The 23,944-nt window shown below is 37.2% G+C and overlaps 1 protein-coding gene across 8 annotated transcripts in view; it reads left to right on the top strand.

Annotated features, from left to right (window-relative positions):
* Positions 1-23,944, top strand: part of MBNL3 (muscleblind like splicing regulator 3) — a 112,684-nt gene that overhangs the window by 68,867 nt on the left and 19,873 nt on the right. For 4 of the 8 annotated variants that reach the window (XM_072431471.1, XM_072431464.1, XM_072431465.1 and 1 more), the window contains 5 exons: positions 757-957; positions 5,111-5,347; positions 18,047-18,197; positions 20,378-20,472; positions 22,545-22,612. In XM_072431471.1, the coding sequence (XP_072287572.1) occupies positions 757-957; positions 5,111-5,347; positions 18,047-18,197; positions 20,378-20,472; positions 22,545-22,612 (752 nt within the window). Of the gene's footprint in view, positions 1-756; positions 958-5,110; positions 5,348-17,963; positions 18,198-20,377; positions 20,473-22,544; positions 22,613-23,944 lie in introns of those variants that run through there. The other 4 variants (XM_072431468.1, XM_072431467.1, XM_072431469.1 and 1 more) reach the window with 4 other exon arrangements.

Here is a 23,944-nt window from a genome sequence, read left to right as displayed (position 1 = left end):
TTCAGTATTGAAAGTCAAATTCAGAAAATGTCTGTGGGTTGTTTACATATCCTCCAGACTTTAGAAACAGGATCTATGTGAGCATCATGTGATTTGCTGGATGGCTCCACATGTCATCTGAAAGAAGAATTGTTTCTCCGACTGGGACTACAGGGTTTAACTTTAACGCATTCTGCGGTGTCGTGTGTATGTGTATGTGTATATATATATATATATATATATATATATATATATATATATATACCTATCATGTAACTGTGAAAAGTTGCCTTTTAATGTTAATATTTGACTGCTGAGATGGGTGGGCTTAATAAATATCTAGGACTCCAGAGTTTAATTTTGAAGTAGAACTAAACTCTAAATAAAGATTGTTTTATTTGCAGATCATTGTAAGTAGCAAAGGAAATTGTTTTTAATAATTTTCTCTCCCTGAGCTATGCACTTCCTTTAGACTGTTTGTATTAACATTCTGGTAATATATGAATGCTACAGGGATGGCTGTACATTGCAGTATTTTGTTGCAGCAACTCATTGACACAATCGTTTGTAGTTCAACATTTGGATGTGCAGGAAAGGGTGATAATATTGCAGAACGGTGGTGTCACTGAAACATCTTCTAGTCTAGATTACATTAGTAGTAGTAATGTCTCCTAGCAGTAGTAGTTTTTTTTTTTTTGTTTATCCTACATAATCTCTTACTATTACTATTACTTACTATTTATTATCATATTGCCTTTTCTTTTTTTCCTCACACAGACCACATTCCCTGTGACTCCATCACTTGCAACAAGCCAATCCATGGCTTTTAGCCCATACCTGAGTCATGTCTCCCCAGGAATGGGCCTGGTTCCCGCCGAGCTCTTACCAAATACGCCTGTCCTGGTTTCGGGGAATCCAGCTGTTACAGTTCCTGGTGGCTCTGCTGGTCAGAAACTGGTGCGCACAGACAAACTTGAGGTAGGTGGATTGCTGTGGTAAGGAAACAAACTCATCCTGTGCATATAAATTGACTTTTAATAGCTTCCTATTTCAGCCTAAATTGATTTCATGAAATGACTAATTGCATAGCTCTGTGGGTAATTTTGTCCCCAGTCACATTACAATGGAACATTTTAAATAGACTACATATCATATCTGAGAGCCGGAGAACACTTGTTAGACTTTCTCCTGTATTATGAATATTTAAACATTGACATTTTTAAAGTTTTCTATATCATTGTCAAACTTTTCTTGGCATTCCTTTAGACCACATTTATAGTTTTGAAATTAGTTCAGTACACTTACATGGAGAAATTACTTCCAAAAGCAAAAATCATTCATCTCAATATCCCAATATATTCCTCACATTATTTATGAGGGCAGGCATTCTCCATATACACAGCTTTACCACAACTTAAAATGATGGTAATGGTAAGAAACGTGGTTAATGTTTTGCCTGTAGGCTGCACAACCCTGTCAATCAATCATGCAGCCTTACTGCCCTCAGGGTTTGCTATTAAATGTGCGCTGTAAAGTGTTCCATTCACTTGTAATTGCAGCTAGAACAGGGGAGAGCAGGAACATGCCAACTAAAAACAGGTGCCAGACATGGAGCCTCCCCATACCACAGATCAAAATGAAATTGTGCAGCTGGCGTCTCATCAGAGAGGGTACCTATAGACTTCATTCACACTGTTGGTTTGGGGCATCTTACTGCACTACAATGCTGTCTATTCTAATTCCAGAATTCAGCACCATTCATTCATGATTGAATTCCAATACATCTTTGATACAACATGTGTATTGTTTGCTGCATCAGGACCTTAAATCACCTTTTGTGATCCCCTAATGTGTGAACAATGGAAGTGAAGCAGTGTATTTATAAAATCATCCAAGTGCTCTGCTCTCTTGTAAGCATCTTCTCAGCACCTTCCAAGCAACAAAGCCCAGCGTACCTATCCTGCAATTCCCAGGGGGAATTGTGTTCTACATTGTATTACATGCACTTAATATAAAGAAACATTTGAACATATCTACCAAATGTATTTAAAATATTTTTTCCTTTATTCTTTCTATAATTAAACATGTTTGTTTTTTTTTGTGTTTTTTTTAGCCTGGTAAATATGAAATATTGTATATTATTATTTCATACTTAGATTTACAGCCTCTTGGCTACTGTTTGCCAGGTTAGGCTTCCATTCTTTCAAACAAAAAACATGAGCTCAATGGTTTAAGCCTAAATTTTTAAAAGAGAATGAGTTGTAGAAATGACCCCCTGTGCCTTCTTTACCAGCCTATGCAGACCAGTCCTATGATGTTTTATATCTTCTCCATGCTCTGTGGCATCAGTATCACCACTACCTGATAATTAAGATATTTACTTTTAAATATAACTGTAGACTGCAGTCTATTGTTTCTTCTGAAACAAAGCATTTGTATAAATCACATTTTTGGACTTTATGGCATTCCAGCCGGTCTGCTTTTTTTCCTGGGCTAACAAATAGATTGCAGTATGAACCTCCTGTATGACATTTTCATAGCAACAGAATTCTATTCCTTTTAATGGCTCCCAGAAGCCAGGCAGAGGAAGGCCTGTGTTATTAGTTGACATTTAATGAAATAAAAGTGGTAAATGATTGTCTTGTAGGAAATGATGGGATGAGAAGTGAAAATCAATACAAAATTATTTATCCTTTTTCCTTGTTTTTCTCAAATGACATTTATGTAATGGTTGCAACAGATTGACATATGTTAAATGTAAAATGTTGCATAATATATGGAAAAAAGCCATGTCACCTGAGAGGGCATCATAAAAGCTGCAGGGTATACTATGGCAACAGCCAACCCCTCCATGCAGAAAACCTTTGTTCCCCTTAATGTAAAGCAGAGTTTTGGATTTTATTTAATATTTGTATGTTTTTTAAGTATTTGTATGCAAGAATTGGCTACATACCTTTACTCAGTGTCACATTTACATAATTTCTAAGCAGATAAATGTCCTATTCTGAAGGTTAGAGACTGTCTTCTAAGAGCTGTGCAGGTATAAAGTTAGCAAACTTTGTGGGAGAAGAGCCATTTGTGGATCCATCTACATTTTGTGCAGCAGTATACTTTATCCTTACATTTACACTGGGATGTTGTCAGAAGCATTCTTTATCTTCTGCTTATAGTCTCAATGGCTTGTGGAATCATTACTAAATCAATCATTGTTTAAACAAGGCAAAGTATATCTCTCTTCATCCAGTGCTTGGCAGTGTAGCTAGATTTTATAATAGAAAATGTGTTACTCCTCATATGTTACCTTCATGATTGTATAGTGGCGCCTCTACCCAGGAAAAATGTGCAGTAAGTCACTATGGGCACGGAAAGCAAATCCAAGCTTATAGGGATTGTAAGCACATGAGTAAAAAGGTGACAGATTCTCAGTATAGGGGATTCCAGGACATTTTGTTCCCCTAATAAAAAGAAAGGAAGAATAAAAAAGTGTTAGCCTAAAGTTGTTTGCCACGTACTTTAGAAGTAACATTAACACTGCTTTTTTCCAGCATTTAAGCTATTGATTGGTCTGTGAGATACTGTAACAATATTTATGTGCTGGAATAAACAATAGAGCCCTAGGAAAGACATCACAATCAGTGGCAACATTAATTAACAAGGGGTTATCACAGGCTGCAAGAAAAGGTACACAGCCCCTATAGGGTTAAAAAGTTATTAAAGTGAAATGCCAAAAAGAAATGGCTAATATCACATATATGAAGTACAAATTTTGTTTGTTTACTATTTTAGCTTGCAATCATGTGGTTTTACACACAATTTATTCATCGTGCAGCCAGGCAACTACACATAGTTTGTAATTAGAGGTACTGTCACTGCCCCCATTTAGGGCAGATGGCCATTGCCTCCTGATAGTTCACCCCCAACAAGGTTCTGACTTGCTCCCTTCCTGAAGGATTTGACCCTGTAGTTCACCCAGATGGATAACTCCACAACCCCCCCATACCTGGAAGTCCCACTCTGTCAGAGCAACTAAGCAAGAGCTCAAATAGAGAAGTCTTAGGGGAGCCCATGTCTGATCATCATGATCATGTCTTAGTAAGCAATTCATTTTTTATTTTTTAAGTTGATCAATAAAGCTTTTTTTCTTGCTCATTCAGCTGCCCTATTAAACAGTGAATCAAAATCTGACCTATGTTCACTGTAGAAAATGTCTGTTAAAATGCTTTGAAATGGTAAATGTATTTTACCTGCAAATTTAGCTGTTTTACCTGGTGTTCCACTTTATGGCCTAGTTGCTTCTCACCTGTAGAATATCACCATATAAGTGGCTAATAAAAACTGGCATATAAGTTTCATATATTAATCAATAACAAAAAAATGAATCTACTATTACCAACTTATATCCTCCACAATAGGGTTGGGCAAGGATAGATCCAGGTGTCATGCATAGCACCTTAATGCTAATGTTTGTCTAGAGCGAACAAACAGGTACTTACCTTGACCCTGTTCCGTTTCATGGGCAAGCGCTGAGCGAGTTGAAGTGCAGAAGACTAGTCCTTGGTGACATCAGCGGACTTTTATATTTTAGAGTTGGAAAGAGAAGTGGCTTCAGGTGACTGGTTGTGCAGCTGGGAAGGAAGCCTTTGGGAAGGAGAGATAATGTACATAAAGCGGTTCTTTGTTTCCTCTCGACAAATACTAGCATTGAAAGAATTACTGTACTTATACCCTCTCATTTTAAGTGATGAACTGTAAATAGCATACCATATCTTGTAAGTGCCATTAGACCTTTAGATATACTTTTTGCAGTGTACTAAGACACCAGCTCCAATCCTTCAAATGACCAGCTACTGGGTAATGGACAGAGTATTGTGCTGATCAAAGCCAGGGACACATCGTGGGGACATCTATCCCTAGATATAGTGTTATTTCACCACAATTGGTGGGAAGAGGGCAGTGGATAACTTTACTTTAAATGTACGGTTATCCTTTAACCCCTGCAGCCTAGGGAAGAATGCTTATAACATTCATGCCTGGTGGTAAGCTTTAATTGAAACAATGATCTGTCTTATGTGCTTTGCGGAACAAAATCCCAGGTTATTTCATTTTATTACCCCATTTTCTTTTGTTTCAGGTTTGCAGAGAATTCCAGCGTGGGAACTGCACCCGAGGTGAAAATGACTGTCGCTATGCGCACCCGATAGATATTGCCATGATCGACACCAACGAGAACACTGTAACAGTTTGCATGGATTACATCAAAGGCAGATGCTCCAGGGAGAAATGCAAGTACTTTCACCCCCCTGCACACCTGCAAGCCAAAATAAAGGCAGCTCAGCACCAGGTGAACCAAACAGCCGCAGCTGCTATGGTAAGAGCTTGCCTAGTCTTTCTCTGGAGTAATGCTGTCTGGGGGCTAATTATCATGTACTTAACTCTTCACATGGCCCATAGTTATTACACTGCTATTAATTCTTGAAATTGTTTATCAAAGAACCACTGGTGCAAGTTCATAAAAAGTGAAGGACCAAGAAACTTCTTGTGTTGTAGTAAGCATTCAAGATCTCTAATTGCTCTAACAATGGAAACGTTTCTCTTCACTTTTTTAGAAATTGCTGCCCTGTAAATGTATAAGGGAGGCATATATAAAGTTTTAGTAGACTGAACACTTTTGTATTATTTTGTTTCTGTTGATTTTCTGTTTTATAAATGCCTGCAGTCATCTTTAAATTGAAAATATGCTAAATGAATGCCTGAAATACATACATGTGTGTCCGCTGGTGTACACACCTTAGTAGTCAGGATTGTTCTTGGTTTAGCATTACTGCTCCTCAGGACAGCTCATGTTCCCTTGACAGAGGTGGGTATGCTGAAGTGCTGTCCAAGAGAGGGCTGCGGGTATAAAGTTGAAAAAGGAAGCTGCATCACTAAATAGGAATAATAGATTGCCTTATCGGGAACTATGTGTCACCTGTTTGCCTCATTCCCACCAGTACATTGAGATAATGCACACATTACCACAATGCACTGATGGGAACTAGTCCAAAACCAAAAGACTGTGAAGAATTTCAAATCCTTTGGCAAGTTAAACAGCAAAATACATTATTGTTTTTTTTTAACCTATTTCCTACTTCATCCAAAATAAGTTATAGATGTAGATTAATGTGTTCATATGTCATTGGTATCTAAATAGCACAGCTGCATGTAGTTGTGGTATCCCCATGTAGACTGTGGTTACCATGCAGTAGCCACATGTAAAAAAACAAAAATACTGCAGTCAGTTGATCTTTGTGATAATTACATTTCAGTTCACAAGACAGGTGCATTTTTTTTCTTTTTGACTTAACTGGAAGAAGGTTTTTGCAGAATCCTGAGGAAGTTGTTTTCTGACCAAGCAAGAGTTGTCAAACCAACCTTATGATTACTGGGCTACAAGAATGAACAAGATTATATATAGAGGGTCAACTCAACTGGTGACAACGGGAGATCAGTGAAATAGCTAACCTAGGTGAATACAGAAAGTTGTAAAGAGGTCTACTTTACCTGCAAATAAAAATCACAACATTCAAAATGTTATATTCAAAACGTTACTAATGGACTTTCTTTTCTTTTTAAATGTTGCTGCATTGCTGGATATATTAGAAGTCCAAACACGCTTGCTGCATCCAACAAAATGCAAAGCCTTTAAAGCTTCAAAGCAACTTCTAATCCCTTACCCACACTACTCATTAAGTCATTCAGAACTACTGATTTGCCTTTCACTTGAGAAAGGAACAAACAGAATCTGAGCCCCTGGCACCAATAGAAATTATCTTTATGTCAACTGGGTTGTGTCTGCTGCACTGTAAATCGATCAATTGACACTCGCTGCTCATTGCTTACTTGGATAAATTCACCTGTAGTTTGGGCAGTAAGACCTTGAAGCTTGATGAATCAGGGTAACTATCACATGATTTGTAAACCGAAGTTACTAGACAAGGATTGCCAGCATCTACAACTAGTATAGTTTCGGAGAATATAAATTTGCAAGTATACAAGTTCTGTATAATAATGCAGTGTTAATGGAGTTATAGAATATGACAACATGTAGAGGACAAGTAGGGATAATGTGCTGTTAACATTACATACTAAGATAGTGTATTGGGACTACCTGGCAGATAGTAGTCTCCTGGGGTAAGTGCACTTAGTGACATTGGCATGCTTTTGTTTTATTGTTAAGACTAAACTAAACAAATCTTAAGTTATCACAAACATTAGAGGAATAAAACCATTTGTATAGTATCCATAATTCTGTGCTCAACCCAGAAATTTATTTGAGCCGGGTGGGAGGAAATTGTAGGTGGGTGGTGGCTCCTGTATTGTGACCCAACTCTTCAGTAACCATCCAAAAGTCGGGTGGTTTCTGAAAAGTGCCAGGTGGTGCAGCCAGCTAAAAGGGGCTGGGTAGAACACTGATAAGCCATAGAAACTGATATATTTGTTTTGGTTTTGTGACCCAAGCTTTCAAAGCAGAGGACAACTGTTGGTGGCAGTGAGCTGTTACATTTGTTCCAGCACAGGTTGACACAGATCTTATTGTGTTGACATTCATTTTGATGTGTTTCTGTTGATTTAAAACATGCATGAATCCAGCATTAAAGTGCATCTAAAACCAAAATTAGTGGTAAGTGATCGGAATCTTTGGATTTTGGTGGTTTAGGGTCTCCATTGGGAGACTGATTCTTTAAGTCTACCGGTGAATAATTCAACCGGTGAATAATATGGTTGGGACAAAAAATAACTGAAAAAATCCCAACTTTTATGTTTCAACCTGAATACAAATTGAGAAGAAATCTGTCTAAGAGAGTATTTATTCTCTCTTTGAAGAGATTTACTCTTACCTGGTTTTGGAAATGATCAATACTGACCACTTCCAGTGACTTCTATGATGAACATGTGAGCACTGTTCTGTGCTTTCGAGGGAGGTGCCATGCAGCATCTTTCAATTTAGAAAGCAATCATAGTCATTCGTGTTGGTCGTTAAGTTCCGGCATGGTGAATTACTAACCAACATCTGGGGTCAGCTGTAAAATTGGTTGGATTTTTACCAAAGATGATCATAAATTTTCATCTTGGGCAGAAAAAATCTGGGGTCCGTACATATTTAAACTTGGCAAGCATTGTATGGCAGGCTTTTTCACCTTACATGGGCTGCAGTGGGAGGGTTCATTCACCGATATTAGTCAGTGTGAATGCTGTATCTAAGTGTTCATTCACTGCAATAATACATGTTATTGTGTTATCAATCACTGCTGCTTTACAGACCTCTGGATCAATCTTAAAGGGAAACTGTAAACAAAAATGAAAAAAATGAGCTATAAAATAGCTACTTACACATGTCTGTTTTTGGATTCACTGCAGCACATCACATGTTGGTCTGTATCACAATATCCTCATAAGTCTGTTAGAACCTCAATGTGTGCTTAGAAGACTTCGCCAGTCTGTGCCTGCAGTCTGATTCAACAGTAAACACATGATTGTACAATACAGGTACTTGGTTTTAATTTGGTTCAAGTAATTGGGCCTAATTTTTTAAGTTTTCCAAAACTGGAAAGATAGACTATCATAACCAACCATAACGTGAACCAGCAAATCTGATATGCATTTCTTGAAAATCATTTCCTATTGGTCGGCAAAAGTTTTCTTTTCGGTACCAGAGCCAATTTCAGGTTTGCTGGATCACCCATGTTCACCCATAAGTCTACTTTCTCCAGTCTTGGAGAACTATAATAAATAAGGTCCATTGTGTGCCGCTTAGATAAACACCCAGTGGTTATAACCTACAACTGAACCCCAGTCAAACCACAAAATTCAAAAATAAAATACTTATATGGGAGCTTTTTTAGTTGCCAAAGGATTTGTATTCTTGTCAATGCAGTCCTTGGACTTGCATAACTCTTAGAACAATCCTGTCTGCCGGAGAAGGGGAACTAATTATATTTTGTTGCAGTAAGTACCACTTACAGGCCATGTTTATCCTCCACTCTGGGATTAGAAAGTGAAAGAAAAAGCAGCAAACTAATGAACTCTTCTGTCATACTCCTGCAACCTTTTGTCAGCATGTTTTTTGAGTGTTGCTGTACAGGGATTGCAAGAGTCTGATACCAGGTCCAGTTCAGTACTTGCACTGTTTGCAGTAAAAAATAAATGTAATTATGTATTAATGCAAACAGAGCTGTATTCATTTCTGCCTTTTAAACTTAAGTTCTGCTTTAACATTCCACAAAGTTATAGTTAGTTCTTAGTTGTCCTCCTTTAAATTTTTCCAGTAGATGAAGAGTTAGTGCTCGTCAGATTGGTAAAGATCATTTTAATAACATAATTAGGATTTATTCTGTAAGAGGCCTTTGATCTTGTCTAGGTATGGTATGAAAAGAGATGTAAAATTAGGATTTATATGTACCATATGTTATGTGTATTCCATCCATTCACATGAAATATAGCCCCACTGCACTTTAAATGCCTTTAGTTGTTATGCATCATTATAAATTGCTTTTTCACAATTTGAAGCAGCAGCCTTTATTTACTTAAGTCATATTCGCACCATTAATACAAGCTATTGACTACTGGGTGTCACATTTAATAAAGATAACCATTTTTACAAAGAGGTTATATAGTCAGCTGTATTACCGAAGCCTATATGGCCGTTGATTGATTAAATTCCAAAGTATAAAATGACTTAATTAATGCATAATAACCACATTTACTGCTGTCTTGTGAGTTAAGTAAGTTGAGGAAAATTATGTCATTGATTGCTGCTTTATTTTTTCTTATAAAATTTAAGCTTGTTTTTTTGTTTCGTTTTTTTTAATATATTGCATTAACAATAGTCACCATTCAATGCATGCTTAGTTTTTAATACATTGTATAATGCATTCTTTTTTTCTTCTTTTCACCTGTTTACAATGTCGCTCTTCTTATGACGCACCTCTGCTTGCTGTTTTGTTGTTGTGCTTGATCACTATTGGTCCATTGCCATCATGTGCTCCCTGCCTGCTAATTAAGACTCAGCCAGCTGTTACATCACTGAAGCGACCCCGCAAGGCCACCCTTGACCTGGTACTTGGACCTTTGACCTTCTTGCTTTGCATGTAACCATCAACAAGTGCATGGATTCCTACTCACCTATAAACTGCATACATGAATTCCTGTTCTCATACATTCACTGATATCTCCTGGTTTGCAGCCAAGGTTTCTGTTGCTAAATCACTTGATTATCCTAATTTAAATAGGCCAATTACACAGTTATTCCTACTTGTGCTTGTATCTGACAATAAATGTTGTTCATAATAAATATCAGCGATGGATAAGGACAGAGTGAGCCATAGGTAGCATTTTGACCTTCCACCCATATCATTGACATTAATAATGACTGCAATATGTCCAGGGAAGTCTCACCTTTTGCAATGTCACTTCTGCCATGGCCCCATCAAACACCAACTGCCTACAAGTCTATTCTTCTTTGTGATGTGACAGGCAGGTACACAACTTCAGCAAACTGGGCTTTCCTGGACTATTGGGACATTGAAACAATAGCTAGGCTCAGTGAACATCCATCATGACCTAGGCTCCTGCCTATGTTGGCTTGTGAATGACATGTCTTTTGTGTTTAGTATATAAAATTGATCTATAACTTTTTTTTTTTTAAATAGCCCTGATAGAGATGTAAACAGAAAATGAATTGGCTATTTGGCCAACCTGATCCTTTTATGATTCAATCAATATTTGCTGCCCTTTCTGTGACTTTTTTTTGTGTACATTTTTAGAAGGGTTATTATGATATGAGCCTAATTATTGAGGGTGGAAAGCATAACACGTGAAATAAAACATATCTCTCTGGTCATAGTATTAAAGCCCATCTCCAGCTAAAGTAATACACTTTGGTTTTGTTAGAGTTAAGCAGGTTATGAGCTATTTTGTGTTTTACTGCTGTCTGTGTCCCGTTGGAGAGATTTTATCTTCCTTCCTTGAATAACCTAAACGAAGACTCACAACAATATCAACCTGAAAAAATAACATTTCCACTCTACTTTAAAAATGTTAGAACTGCCATGTGTGCCCCCACTAGGAGATGTTGCTTTTATTTATTTCATTACCACACAGGAAGCGAGCGAATGTCTCCCCATTGGTTGCACAAACTCCCTCCAATTGGGGAGATTCTTTCTCTCTATTTGTCCTAATGACAATTCTTCCCTACCAACTTACTAAAGGACACATTGGGATGGTGGAGGTTAGGACATGTAGTTTGGAAAAGAATGTGGCTAAATTGCATTAAATATTGAATGTGACTTAAAGAAGCATTGCCAAACACAGTATACACAGTATACAATATGTAGTTCTTAAATCCACAAAACACACTATAAGTAGCGTTTTATGAATGAGAATCTACCTTACCTAAGCCTTAAGTTTAGAAAAACACAGTTTGATCCAAGCCTACCCTAAAGAAGAAAACGATTCATTGCAAACTTTAGCTAACTGTTAAGAAAATAAACACTTTGGTCAGGATTACGTATAGCGCAGAATGCAGGGGTCAGGTCTATGTAATGGACTACAAAGAACATAGTATGTAGCACTCAGGACAATGTAAAACAGAATTCAGAAAATTAAATTTTACTCTGATAATGTGGATAATGACAATGAATTGGGTTTCTACATGCAACACACTTGTTTTAGGCGTATAATGATGTTTCAAAGAGCAGTGTAAAGTGCAGTAATCCATGTGCAGAGGCAAACAGAACTTTTTTTTAAGTGTTTCTAAACAGAAATCTAATTATTTCAAATGGGTTATTACCCTTTAAACATCATTATTGTATCTAGAATGATTGTATAAACTCAGCTGAATTAGTTGCCCATAGTTAGTTGAGGAAGAATCACGTTTCATTTAGAGGCTTGGTTAACTTGGTTTCACTAAAGGCTCCTAAATATCATTAGTATTGTCATTATCTCACAAGCACAAAATAACCCAAAAAAGACCAGTAGCATTTACTGAGAGTGTCTTATTAAAGGTAAATTCATATTCTATTTTCAGTAGAGAAATAGGTGACAGTAAGTTAGAAAAGGACATCATGAGACTAAAGTACAACATCTAAACCTGTATAGTGAAGTGTTTCTGGACATCATAGAAGGTTATTTTGAGTGCAATAACAATGGGATGTAGAAGGTTTTCACGTGAAGGTTTATTGTGCTTTTCATGCAAATTGTTTAAAGCCAGTACTACTGTTTGTTTTTAGATGGGTCTGGAAGGGTTGGAGCATCTGCCAAATGTTTCCCTCACTTCCTGTGCTGGGAGACATGGTCATACAGACAGAAAGTAATATAAAATTTCTGCAATGGGGCACAGACAGACACAATAAATAATTTAATAGTAAGGAAGGGGAGAGAGCTTTGGTCACGTCTATATTGCTGTCTGAACCTTGCTGTTTCCTTGTAGTTCTTGCTGTTCTTTTTCCTAAAAGAAGAGGTAAAATTCCCCTAAAGGAGCCATAGTCAAAAAAAATACACGTCATCCCAAAATAATTTGTAATTCTTTCTAACTCCTTTCTAAATTTAAAATGTTTTTACTGAAAATGGGCTTTAATGTCTTCTGTAGGCTACATGTGCACCATAGTTACAGTTGCAATACACACACCTTAATCTGTTTTAAATAATTGAGCTGCAAACCAGATTTTTCACCCTGTAATGGTTTAAGTTTTGTGTTGCTTTAACTCCTGCCAACAATTCCTTCTCCTCTTTTTGAAGTGAATCCCTTTGTATTCAAAACATACCTCATTTTCCTCATCACTGTGTGCTGTTCATGTACCAAGTGCCCAAAAGTAGGTTTATTCTTTAAGCTGCTGAAGTGTTATTGAAAATACTTAGCTGCTGAAAGGTGTGGTACCAAAACCAAAGAAATACAGTTTAAAGTATTGGCGCAGAAATGTGATTTTTGCTAATTCTGTTAAGTAGCCATCAACTACCAGCAGCTAACTTTCTTTTAGCTAGCTGGAATATGTGTGTGTGTTTTCCAATGACATGGACAACACTCTAATCTGATTTTTATAAATCTGTAACTTTTTAAATCAATGCACAAAGTACTGCAATTTCAAAATTGTAATTCATCATCTGGAAAAGCAATTCAAATGCCCAGTGTGGGACTTGTACATGTTCAGTACATTAGTGTACAAATGGTTAATGAGATTGTCTGTGGGTCACAGGATGATGTCATGTCATAGATTATATTCCTTAGTTTCTGTCCTTATAATTTGCATTTTTCTGTTTTAGTAGTTTAGAAGGATCTATTAAGGATCCATGGTAATCCTAGCAGATCTTGTTGGGTTAGGTTCAATATATATATATATATATATATATATATATATATGTATTTATATTAGTATGTATGTATATATGTGTGTGCGTGTGTGTGTGTATTAACCTGAATACAGATGTTGTTGCTAAACATCATTTTTCCTTTCAACTCATTAGATCAATTAATTATTTTATTCAATTTCTTTAACAGAATTTGACATTTTACATTACTGATCTACCTTTAATTGCATGGTTAATTGCATGGTGTCTTCCACACATAGGCACTGATGGTACTTTCAGATCTGATATATAGATCTGGAATCCATTAAGACACTCAATTCCTGGACTCCTTGAACAAAAACTTATATGGTGTTTATGTGCACCTTGGAGAAGTGAAGTTTAAAGATGTGGATACTAAGAGGTAATAACAGATCAGTCTAAGCAAATCCAGCTGTCTAGCTTCATCTGTAATACTTATTTGCAGCATGGCCGAGGTACAGTGAAGGCATGCGAAGGGCAGACTGATTTGTGGTAATGGCAACCTGATCTTGAACATGATTTATAACAGTCCCTCAACCCGACAAGTAATTGTGCAGCAAATGAACAGTAAGGAACAAACTATGCATTTCCCTCAATTTATAAATGTGTACCTCTGTATTTCAGCCAATCTTCTTCAGTTTTCTATGTCAAGAGCACATGCACCAGAGATTTGTGTACAGAATAACACAGCAGTGATTAAACAGGATTGCACACAAAGAAACATTCTACTCTGAAAAGGAACCAGAATAGGGCATTATTTTATAAACAATAAAATCTCAGTATTTACGGAAGGGTCCAGCAGTAGATGGAAAGGTTTTAATCAGCTGAGCCCAAACTCATTCAGATGCTTTGCATCATCTTGCATACAGATAAAAAGTAGGTGTACAAAAAAATGCATTAGGAATGAGGAGCCCCTTAGAAAGATAGGCTAATATTGCCTGCAGTGTGAATGCATACAGCTGATGTTACCCCCCTACAGCATGCTTGATGTGCTTCCTTCCAAATGTATCTCGCTCACTTGCTTAGGGAATAACTGCACATAGGCATCTATCTCCATGAATTCAAAACAAAGTCTTCCCGGAGAGCATGTGTAAAGCTGCGTACACACGTCAGGTTTTTCTCGCCCGATAATCGGCATCGGCCAGATATCAGGCAAGAATCTGGCGTGTGTACAGTCGGTGTTGTTCATCGTCCGTGGATCCACGAACAATGAACGACGACCGATCCTAATGCAAGGGAAAGGGGAGAGCGCACAGCAGGGTGCCGCTCCGTCGCTCCCCCCTCCCCTCTCCATAGAGCAGAACGGTGCTGTATGTGCAGCACCGTTCATGCATCGTGCAGTCCTTTGTCGTTGGAAAGGATCGTGAAAGATCCTTTCCAACGACAAAAATTGCACGTGTGTACACAGCTTTAGTTCAGATAGTCGGAGCATGATTCCAATCTGCTTTTTTTACCTGCAGATAAGGATGAAAATGCTTTCAACCTTTTGCTGCATTAAAAAAAAGGCATTTTTGGAGACTCGAAAATGACCATCATTGTCACCTTGGACCTCCTCTGGCTATAAATACAAATACTCCCCTTGTCAGTTTGTAGTTGTATACAACTAACTGTAGAAAAGATAGCTAGAAAAGATGAATTTGAAGAAAGAGAATGAGAAAGTCATGCCCAATGAGTTTGAGAAAAGCTATTTAAATACAGTTAAGCCCTACTTTATTTCTAAATTTTTTTTTTATTATGTTTGAACAATAAATAAATATGCAAATCACATTGTATAAAAGTGACACATTAATTAGGATCCATGCAGCTAAAGTAAACACAACTGTGAAACATCAGTTACATCATACCATCATACATGGTCAGAGGTAGCATTAGTAAAACAAGTAGTGGATTTTCTAGGCCATGAGCATTGACACAGCTAGCATATAAAATGCATAGTATATAGTAATATAGTAAGGCTATTGATTTCAGTACTGTCAGCAGGAATAAAGGAGAGTGCAGATATGAAAAGAGGATGAAGAGCATAATATACTCAGAAATTAAGATTTGTTAGGCTGAGACTAGTATGGGAGGTGGAAGAAAAGTTATTTATCTAAGGGATAGCAACGAAGGGGTCTTCCTCAAATGACCTAGTTAAATACCAGAGAAGTTCCAAAAACATTGATAAAGTTGAAATTTGGTTGAGGGTTTGAGAGTGTCAATAAAACTTTCATTGCATTGCATGTAGAGCAAGATACAGATATAATGCTATTGATTTGTTAGAATTGTTTGTATAGCCAGTCATTGTTTAGAATCATTTAAAAAGAGACATAATGCAAGGTAGAGAAGGAGCAGGATAAGGGAAAAATACAGTAGAACCTCGGTTATCTGGCACCCATGGAGATGGCCGATTCCGGATAAGTGTAGTTTCCAGTTAACTGAGGTAAATTCCTTTTTCTCAGCCATTCAGCCAGCACTAGACTTGAATGAGGAGACTTGTCCCTATCCACCTCTAGTGCTGAATGGCTGAGAAAAGGGAAACCCTGATGACACTTAAGCCATCTTCAGGGTTTCAAGAAAGCGGAGCTGTCGGGTGCAGGTTATCTGAATTTTCCGGTTATCTGAGTTCTGGATAACCGGGGTTCTACTGTAGGAGGATATCTTTAGCAAAGACTGTGATTTTTAATTGTGTGTTAAACAATGACAGGCCTGTGAACTGTGTATTGGAGGACAAGAGACATAGAGGAGGGTCAAGCCCCAGACTGGATATTAGTGGAGAGGGAGAAACCCTGACGAGTGCCTCTGTGCATGAGAAGAGAGTTGATTGTTAATGATAAGAGGTGGTGCGTGAGGAATTGTGGAATTTAATGTAAGAACAGAAGTTCTCCCTTAAGGCCCAAGCTCCACTTTTTAAGACCATTCTCTCTGCACTAATATAGAATCATTTTTTCCTAACATTCCACCTGTTTTGAGTAATACTTTATTAGGTAATATTTCAGTGGTAAAATCAAAAACATCTTTTATTCAAGGTCAAAATTATATTTGGTGAAAACATCCTCGTCCTCCTACACTTGCCTTTATTTTGAACTTCTTTTAAATGGATTTAATTTAGAGGAACACAGAAGAGCTAGATTGTAAATAGCAATATGACTCGAAGTGCCAACCCCTTCGGCTTTAGAATGCAACCCTGAACAAGGGCACCTATTGTCAATCCTGATTGCTTTCACCAGAAATACATTCTGCGTGCCCTGACCATCTATGCCAATTAATTTATTTCTGCTGTGTTAAATGTCTAGTCTTGCTAACTGCAGTTTAGATTCTGTTTTAAAGCTGTGTAAATACAGGAGTGTCCATTTTTAGAAATACGACAACTGCTAAGTCCAAACTTAGAGCCAACAAGGAAATTTTATGGAGTCAGGAAACATTTACTGCCATTTATATTAAAAGCTAAGCTCATATCACAGATCTTGGGCCTAAAATGGTAAATCTAAAAACAAATAAAATGTCAATTGGAAGCCTTAGGAATGTTAATAAAACAAAAACCTTACATTTATGTAGAAGTTACATGAGAAGATGATATATATTTAGCCTACTCTCTGGGCTGCATGTGCATAGTGAATTCAGGAGGGTCCGACACAACCATTTGAGCAGATTCAGCCTCAATGTAGGGCTACATACACACTTTCGACACAAAAGACTGAAAGATGCATGAACAAGCGCTGTACCTACAGGGTCATTCTGGTCTATAGGGAGAAGGAGAACTAGCGCACTCTCTCCCCTTCACTTGCATTATAATCGTTCATTGTTTTTGAATCCACCAGGATGGATCCATGAACGATGTTGGAAGGCCTCTGTACACAAGTCAGATTTTTTTTTTGTCCAATACTAGTCCTGAAACCATAATTGGACAAGAATCATCTGACGTGTTCGTAGCCTAACGCCACTGGGCTTGGCAGAGGTAACGGGGGTTGGGGGGGTTCTGGGAGATCTTCTTACCCTACTACCTACTAATTGAAGAGATTTAACTGCTGGGTCACTGAAAAAGCAGCAGAATGACTAGATAATTACAGTAAAGAAATTTTAGAAGAAGTAGATTCAAACTTGGCTTTTGGTAAGCCAAGTTTTTACCAAAGCGTGCAACTGAAACACAAAGTTTGTGCATTTAGTGTCATTCAATTTTACAGGACCCCAACTCATTTACACAGTGTAGTGCTACACAATGTAAATAATTGTGTGTGTGATTTTGTGTGTTATATGCGTCCTTTAAAAAATAAATACATAAAAAAGAGGGACTGGGTAGGATCACCGATACCTACACAACCTGTGTTGTTTAACAACTCAGATAATATATGTGCATTAATACCCCTCAATGGTGGGAAGTTGACCTAACTGAAATGTTGAAGTTATATTCTGGAGTTTTAATATGACTGGTAAGGCTGGCTACCAATTTATTGACAAAATCCTGTTGCCCACAGTGACTTGTTGCATTCCATTTATAAAATGTCTGTCTAAACCTGCTATCTTTCCTGAACCTTGTCCATTTCTTACCTGTTTTCCTCGGACATTTATGTGATTTTTGTTTTTAATTCATCTGGTTATAGCAATCAGTTAATTTTACTTTCTGACTTTGGCAATTGATACAATTGCAGGTGACTTCACATATATCAGGCTTTGTGCCAAATGTGGCCTTCCTTGGTTTCCAGTATGTTGTAATTACTTCATCTGTTCACAGGCACTGCAGCCTGGAGCACTTCAACCTTTACCAAAGAGGCCAGCACTTGAAAAAAGCAATGGGGCCACCACGGTGTTTAACCCCAGTGTTTTCCACTACCAACAGGCTCTAGCAAATATGCAGTTACAGCAACCTGCATTTATCCCCACAGGTAAGACAAAAATGCATATGTAACATAGGTAACTCAAAGTAAGTCATTCATCATATATCTGCTCTCCTAGACACTAGGGTTGGAAACTGATAATGTTAGAGCTCAGTTTATTAAATAATCCTGGTGCATTAATTGTAGTGCCAGCTGAAACTAATTTAGTTTTGAACAGAGACTCTGGTATCTTGTACAATAAGAAGTCTCTGTTAAGAGATTTCTTATTACTCTCTGTGTTTTACATGCCTTAATTATAAACAAATAGCCATAAAAATGCAGCAGAGTTTCTTAATCTTCTCCACTTTATGCAAAAAAAATTTGGGACTCACGTCAGATTCTCAGATTCATTGAGATTCAAAAAAGGATATTTCTTTAAAATAGGGAGCTGTGGAAATCGCATATTATAGGAATGATTACTGTGTACACAGTGCCATTCTGTTTTTTGATGAGGACAAGTGAGCACCATCAATTTCCTCCAAAGAAATGCAAATGGTTGCCAGTCGGTTTTTATCTGTCCACCTTCAAGGGGACTGCTGTACACACGTCAGATATTGGTCGCCTGAGACAATTGGTCATGATCGTCTTGGGCAACTACTATCTGACATGTGTAAGTACCCTAAAGCGTACCTAAACTGAACATTTTCACTTTACATAAAAGGGCAGACAAATGTTAATTACTTTTTTTTTATTTTTTAATGCTTTTTTTTTATTTAATTTTGATTTAAAAAGGGTGCAGCACCTCCCCTTTCAGTCTTAATGGCCGCGGCGATCAAGACTGAATGGGAGTGCAGAGCCTCCCGGGATACCTACGTCACACATCCCAGGAGGCTCTGGGTGCTCCCTCTGTGCATGCCTTTATCTCTGACATGTGTAGAAGGGGCATTTTTTTCTATTAAGGGAAGAAGATGCCAATCTTACGAAAAAGCAGTGAGATCGGCTCTCCCCCCCTCCCTTTACAGTGGGCTACGTCACCCGATCTCGCACCTGCGCAGTGTGAGATGGAGTGTCATGCCAAGAAGACCAAGAAATAAGATGGAAGTGAGAATTGAAGATGGCGGCGCCCGACGAAGAGGAATTCCAGGACAACGCGGGTCCAGATCACGGGAAGGACCACGGCTATTAAGGCATCTGCAGGAATAAAGGTAAGTGTCATTTTTTTTTTTCAGTTTAATAATAATATTTAGGTTTTAAGTCTACCATGCCTACAAAGTTAAAAAAAAAAAATAGGAAAATAGCATACTTACTGGTAGGATCATCTGGTAATAATAAATATTAAACTATGTTACGGGGGAACTCTATAAAACAAAAGCTGCTGTTCATCCTAATGGTTGACTTCATCCATATAATACATTTTTTTATTTTCCCCCATAGTTTTACTATAAGCTTTTTTTTCAGAGCCTTGTTTTGATTATAGTAATAGCCGAATGGCATTGGGTAATTCTTTAGCTTTGGGGATGCCACTTATAAGATGGCTGTCCATCAGTGTACACTTTTGTTGGGGCCTCCAAGTGGTAAGATGGTCTTTGCTGTTTTAATAAGGGTAGCCAGTAAAATCTTAACAATGATTATATACCTACGTGTTACGGAAATGTAGAGGGCACAGAGTGACCAACATCAAGCTTAATGTCTGTTATGGAGACCCATCAGGCTGCTAGATCTCTGAGACAGACAATATGATTATTTTCCCTTTTTAATAAATGAGTTAGAAGCAAAAGTAGCATTGGGTATTTGATCTCCCTAACAAGGACAAGTAGATCACATGATAGAAGTATAAATATTTCATGTACAATTAACGTAGATTATTGGATTATTAGAACATAAAGACTGCTAGATCTGCATTAGTGTTTTGCAATAGGCTTGTTCATTTCCTGTCTTGAAAGTCTTCAGAAAGAAAAGACACATATCTTATCTGTGCCTATAATTGTATTGTGTTTGAAATGTTTTAGTTGCCCTAATTATAATAGCTTTTCCCTTTTTTCTCTTTTTTTTTTCTTTCTTTTCTTTTGATAATGCTGTCTTTGCTTTGCACTGTGATTGCATGCTGCTCCCGGTGTAACCTTTATGGTGATGTCACATGGCTTGCTGCTGCGATACCTACCACGCTCCTCCAATCCACCATGTGTTGCTATGGTTACCATTAACCCTCCACCATCCTGTATGTCGCTTCCATGGTTCCCTCTTGAAAGTACCCATGATGCACGGTGCTACGCCCACCACTGTGTCTGCAGCAACAACACCTGCCACCAGCGTGCCCTTCGCTGCAACAGCTACAGCCAATCAGGTTTGGCCCTTTACATAGCTTTATTTCACATGTAGTATCCTTGCCATATTGTACAAAGAATGATATGCACCTTTAGGTTAGCAGACATGCAAGGTGTGATTTTTTTTTTAACTAGAGAAAATATCTAATTGTGAATCCTCATTTAGCATAGGGTAGATATACATTTCTGGTAAAAATGGACACTTAACAAGTAGAAATATGATGTGCTTTGATTCTAAGTTAAATACAATATATTATAATCCAAAATTGTTAGACAACTATATTCTGTTTCAGCTGTCAGCAAAGTTTTTTTATTATACAGCAGTGAGAACTAGTTTCGGGTTAGTTTTATTTTGTTTGTATTGCTATATAGAAGCTGTTGTCTAGATTATTATTTAGGCATTGGGCATATCTCATATAAATGTATAGCAAAATAAAATTAAACAATAATAAGATAAATGATTCCACTTTGCTGGTATATCAAGCATTTAACCATAAATCATATTGGATTTGCATGTTACCATGGGGAGTCCACTTGCTAAGACTAGCATTCTGCGTGCAATTTGTATTGTTTTGAATCTGAACAGTTTCTGAGCAGACATTTCCTCACTTAAATTGTCTCTTTACACAGGTTATCTCAGGTGACAGGCAAATGAGACCCCTGAGAAAGAGACCATTTACTAGGAATATATATGTGACTAAGAAATAATTCAATATAGTGCACTATACCCTATCACATGAATGTAAATATTTTCTCTCCTATCCCAAGGTTTTTGGGATGCCACATCTCACAAAAGGAGCAGGACATGTCAATTAAAGGACCCAGAAACCTAAAAAATATTATATTTTTATAATGAGAAACAGTTACCAACAGTATACCTAAATATACAGATTTAGTCATTCCAATACATAAAATTAGACATTTGTTTCTGCAACCTTTTAGCTGCTCAACAAAAAAAAAGATAAATTACCGTATCTACAAACCTTATGTGAATCATCTAGTGTTAAGTTTACTGTTATGTGAACTACTTAGTGGATCTTTAATATACTTTAGATTCAGTAGTTTAAAATAAAACATTATTTGACCTATTATTAGATAATAGGTACCTGTTTGAACTTTAGGTAAAATATATTAGATGGCAACAGGAAATTAAATAGCTGTAACAAACACTTTAAAGCCATGTATCTAGAGGTGCCCAGAATATTTGGTAACAATTACTGCCTCCAGCAAAAAATAAATCATAACACTGTCATGCTTCTTGGCTATCTTCAGTTATTGCAGTACCCTGAGCCTCTCTAGTTACCAGCTCATACTGCAGAGAGCATACCAAGGTGGCAACATTACTGAAATTGTTATTTGCAAACTCATTGCATCTCAATGACTAATCTGGCACATCTGGGTTCCTGCTCTTTCAGGTTTGTTACAAGTGATCTTGTTTTCTTTAAAGAAAGGTGATATTAAAAGAAAACCAATGGTCACAGGCTACCATTCTAAAAATGTTTACTATCTCTTGCTTCAATACTTTGAGGCAGCGTTCTGGTGCAATCATGGAGGAGTGGTCATCCATAGTACCTTCCACACTACAAGCTTCCTTGTACAAAAAAAAATACATATATATAGTATTTGATATGTAATGTCCATGCCTGAAATAACAACAGGTCCGTATTACAGTGCAAATATTACACCACACTATGATCTAAGATGTTAGCCAGAATGAGGAGGTGGGCTTAATACGCAACAAGTGCTGCCTTAGCAAATAGATCCCAGTTTGTCTACAATTATCCTTCATTGAGTAGGTGTCTGAACCACGCATGTCCAACCACTAAAATTGCTAGTCTAGATACATTACCCAGAACCCCCCCGCAGCAAGCAGACAGCCGTGGCTTACAGGCCACAGGTCTGAATGCACTCACCACCATGTAAGGCAGTCAGGGTCGTAACTGCATGTGTTGGGGCCAAAGACAGTACTGCTTTGCTGCTGGGCCCCATAGCAGCTGCATGGTCTACTGTGACTATAGTTACGTCCTTGAAGGCAATCATAGATAAAATTCTCTGCAAAAGAAATTTTAATTTCAAATCTTTTCCACTGTAGATGTCCCTATTTTCACTAGATGAACTGAATAACAGCATGTATGTATCACAGATGTTACCAGTAGAACAGTAAGTTTATTTTCATCTCAACATTAACTATATTTTATAACATTTATGACTGCCCCTGTTTGTATAAGTAGCGATAGGCTATCCATCAGTATATTTTGCCTACACATGTTAAATTTATTAAATGCTTAGTTTTGTGGTGGCCATACACAGGCAGATATTTCATTGGGGTGTATATAGAAAGCAAAACCTAATTACTTTTCCAAGTATTACCTTTATTATTTTATCCTCCTTTATTACTTAGAAAATAGATGGAAACGGTATATATCTAGAGCAAGAGGTGATGGGAAGTCTTCCAATAAGGACAATTGTTCTGATGACAGCTGTCTAAAATGGGATTTTTTTACCCTAAGATTACCACTTATTCCAGTTGGTCTCTAAGACAAGAAAGCAAAGGGAAATCTTTCTACAGAATACAGGCAACTAAATATCTTATCAGGGCTATAACCCTGTAATACTTCGTCCAAATCTAAAAATACATTTATTTATTTTAAATGTTGATTTCTGTCCCCCAGTTTTTTTTTGTTTTTTTTTTTGTTAAGACATCATGCTCAATATCCAGTTGGCTAATCACCTCTGAGATCACCTATAAATTTTGTATTTTTCCTATACAGGGAAAGCTGCTTGTAATTAGGAAGCTTTATGGTGATTAAACACCACTGAGCTATTTGTTATTGAGTGGGCATTCCCTATGATCATTAACCACTTTCAATGGTTTTCATAGGTAACACCTAAGTTGAAAAATCATTCTGTCTATGGCCAGCAAGAATAAAGGTCAGATTTATATTGTGATATTTTGTGGTAGGTAGGCGGGCATTAAGCATTTAATAAAATTATGCATTTTAGACCACCAGGAAGCATAAAGGGACTTGCGCTGTATTGCTTTAACCATCGCAATGATTGGCTTAAAGATTGCAACAGTTAAATGCTTTTATTTATCACAACATTGCAGAATGTTGCCTTCATAATATGTTGCTTTGTGTTGCTTTTCCATGTAAAATCTGAAATAAGACCTGATTTTTAGATTTAAGATGTTTTTATTTTAAACCATGGTTTAAGTTTGTATCTGTCTGTAGAGTGAATATCAAGTATTTAAAATATTTCATTGTGTAGACGTGTTTGTCAAAGATTCTATCCCATGTTTGGTCTGAAAGGCTTTTGTGTATTCAATGCATAAAGTGTATTATTATATAAAGAGATTAACTTCAGGAAAGGAATTTTACCAATCTTATGTAGTATGTGGAAAGCTTTATTATATACATTATGTCTTATTTTAAATGTGATTAAAAGTATAAAGTTCAAACCAAGCAAGTCACTTCAAGAATTTACGCATAG

Source organism: Pyxicephalus adspersus, chromosome Z, assembly GCF_032062135.1.
Source record: "Pyxicephalus adspersus chromosome Z, UCB_Pads_2.0, whole genome shotgun sequence".
NCBI lineage: Eukaryota > Metazoa > Chordata > Amphibia > Anura > Pyxicephalidae > Pyxicephalus > Pyxicephalus adspersus.
This window is presented reverse-complemented; position numbering and strand designations above follow the sequence as displayed.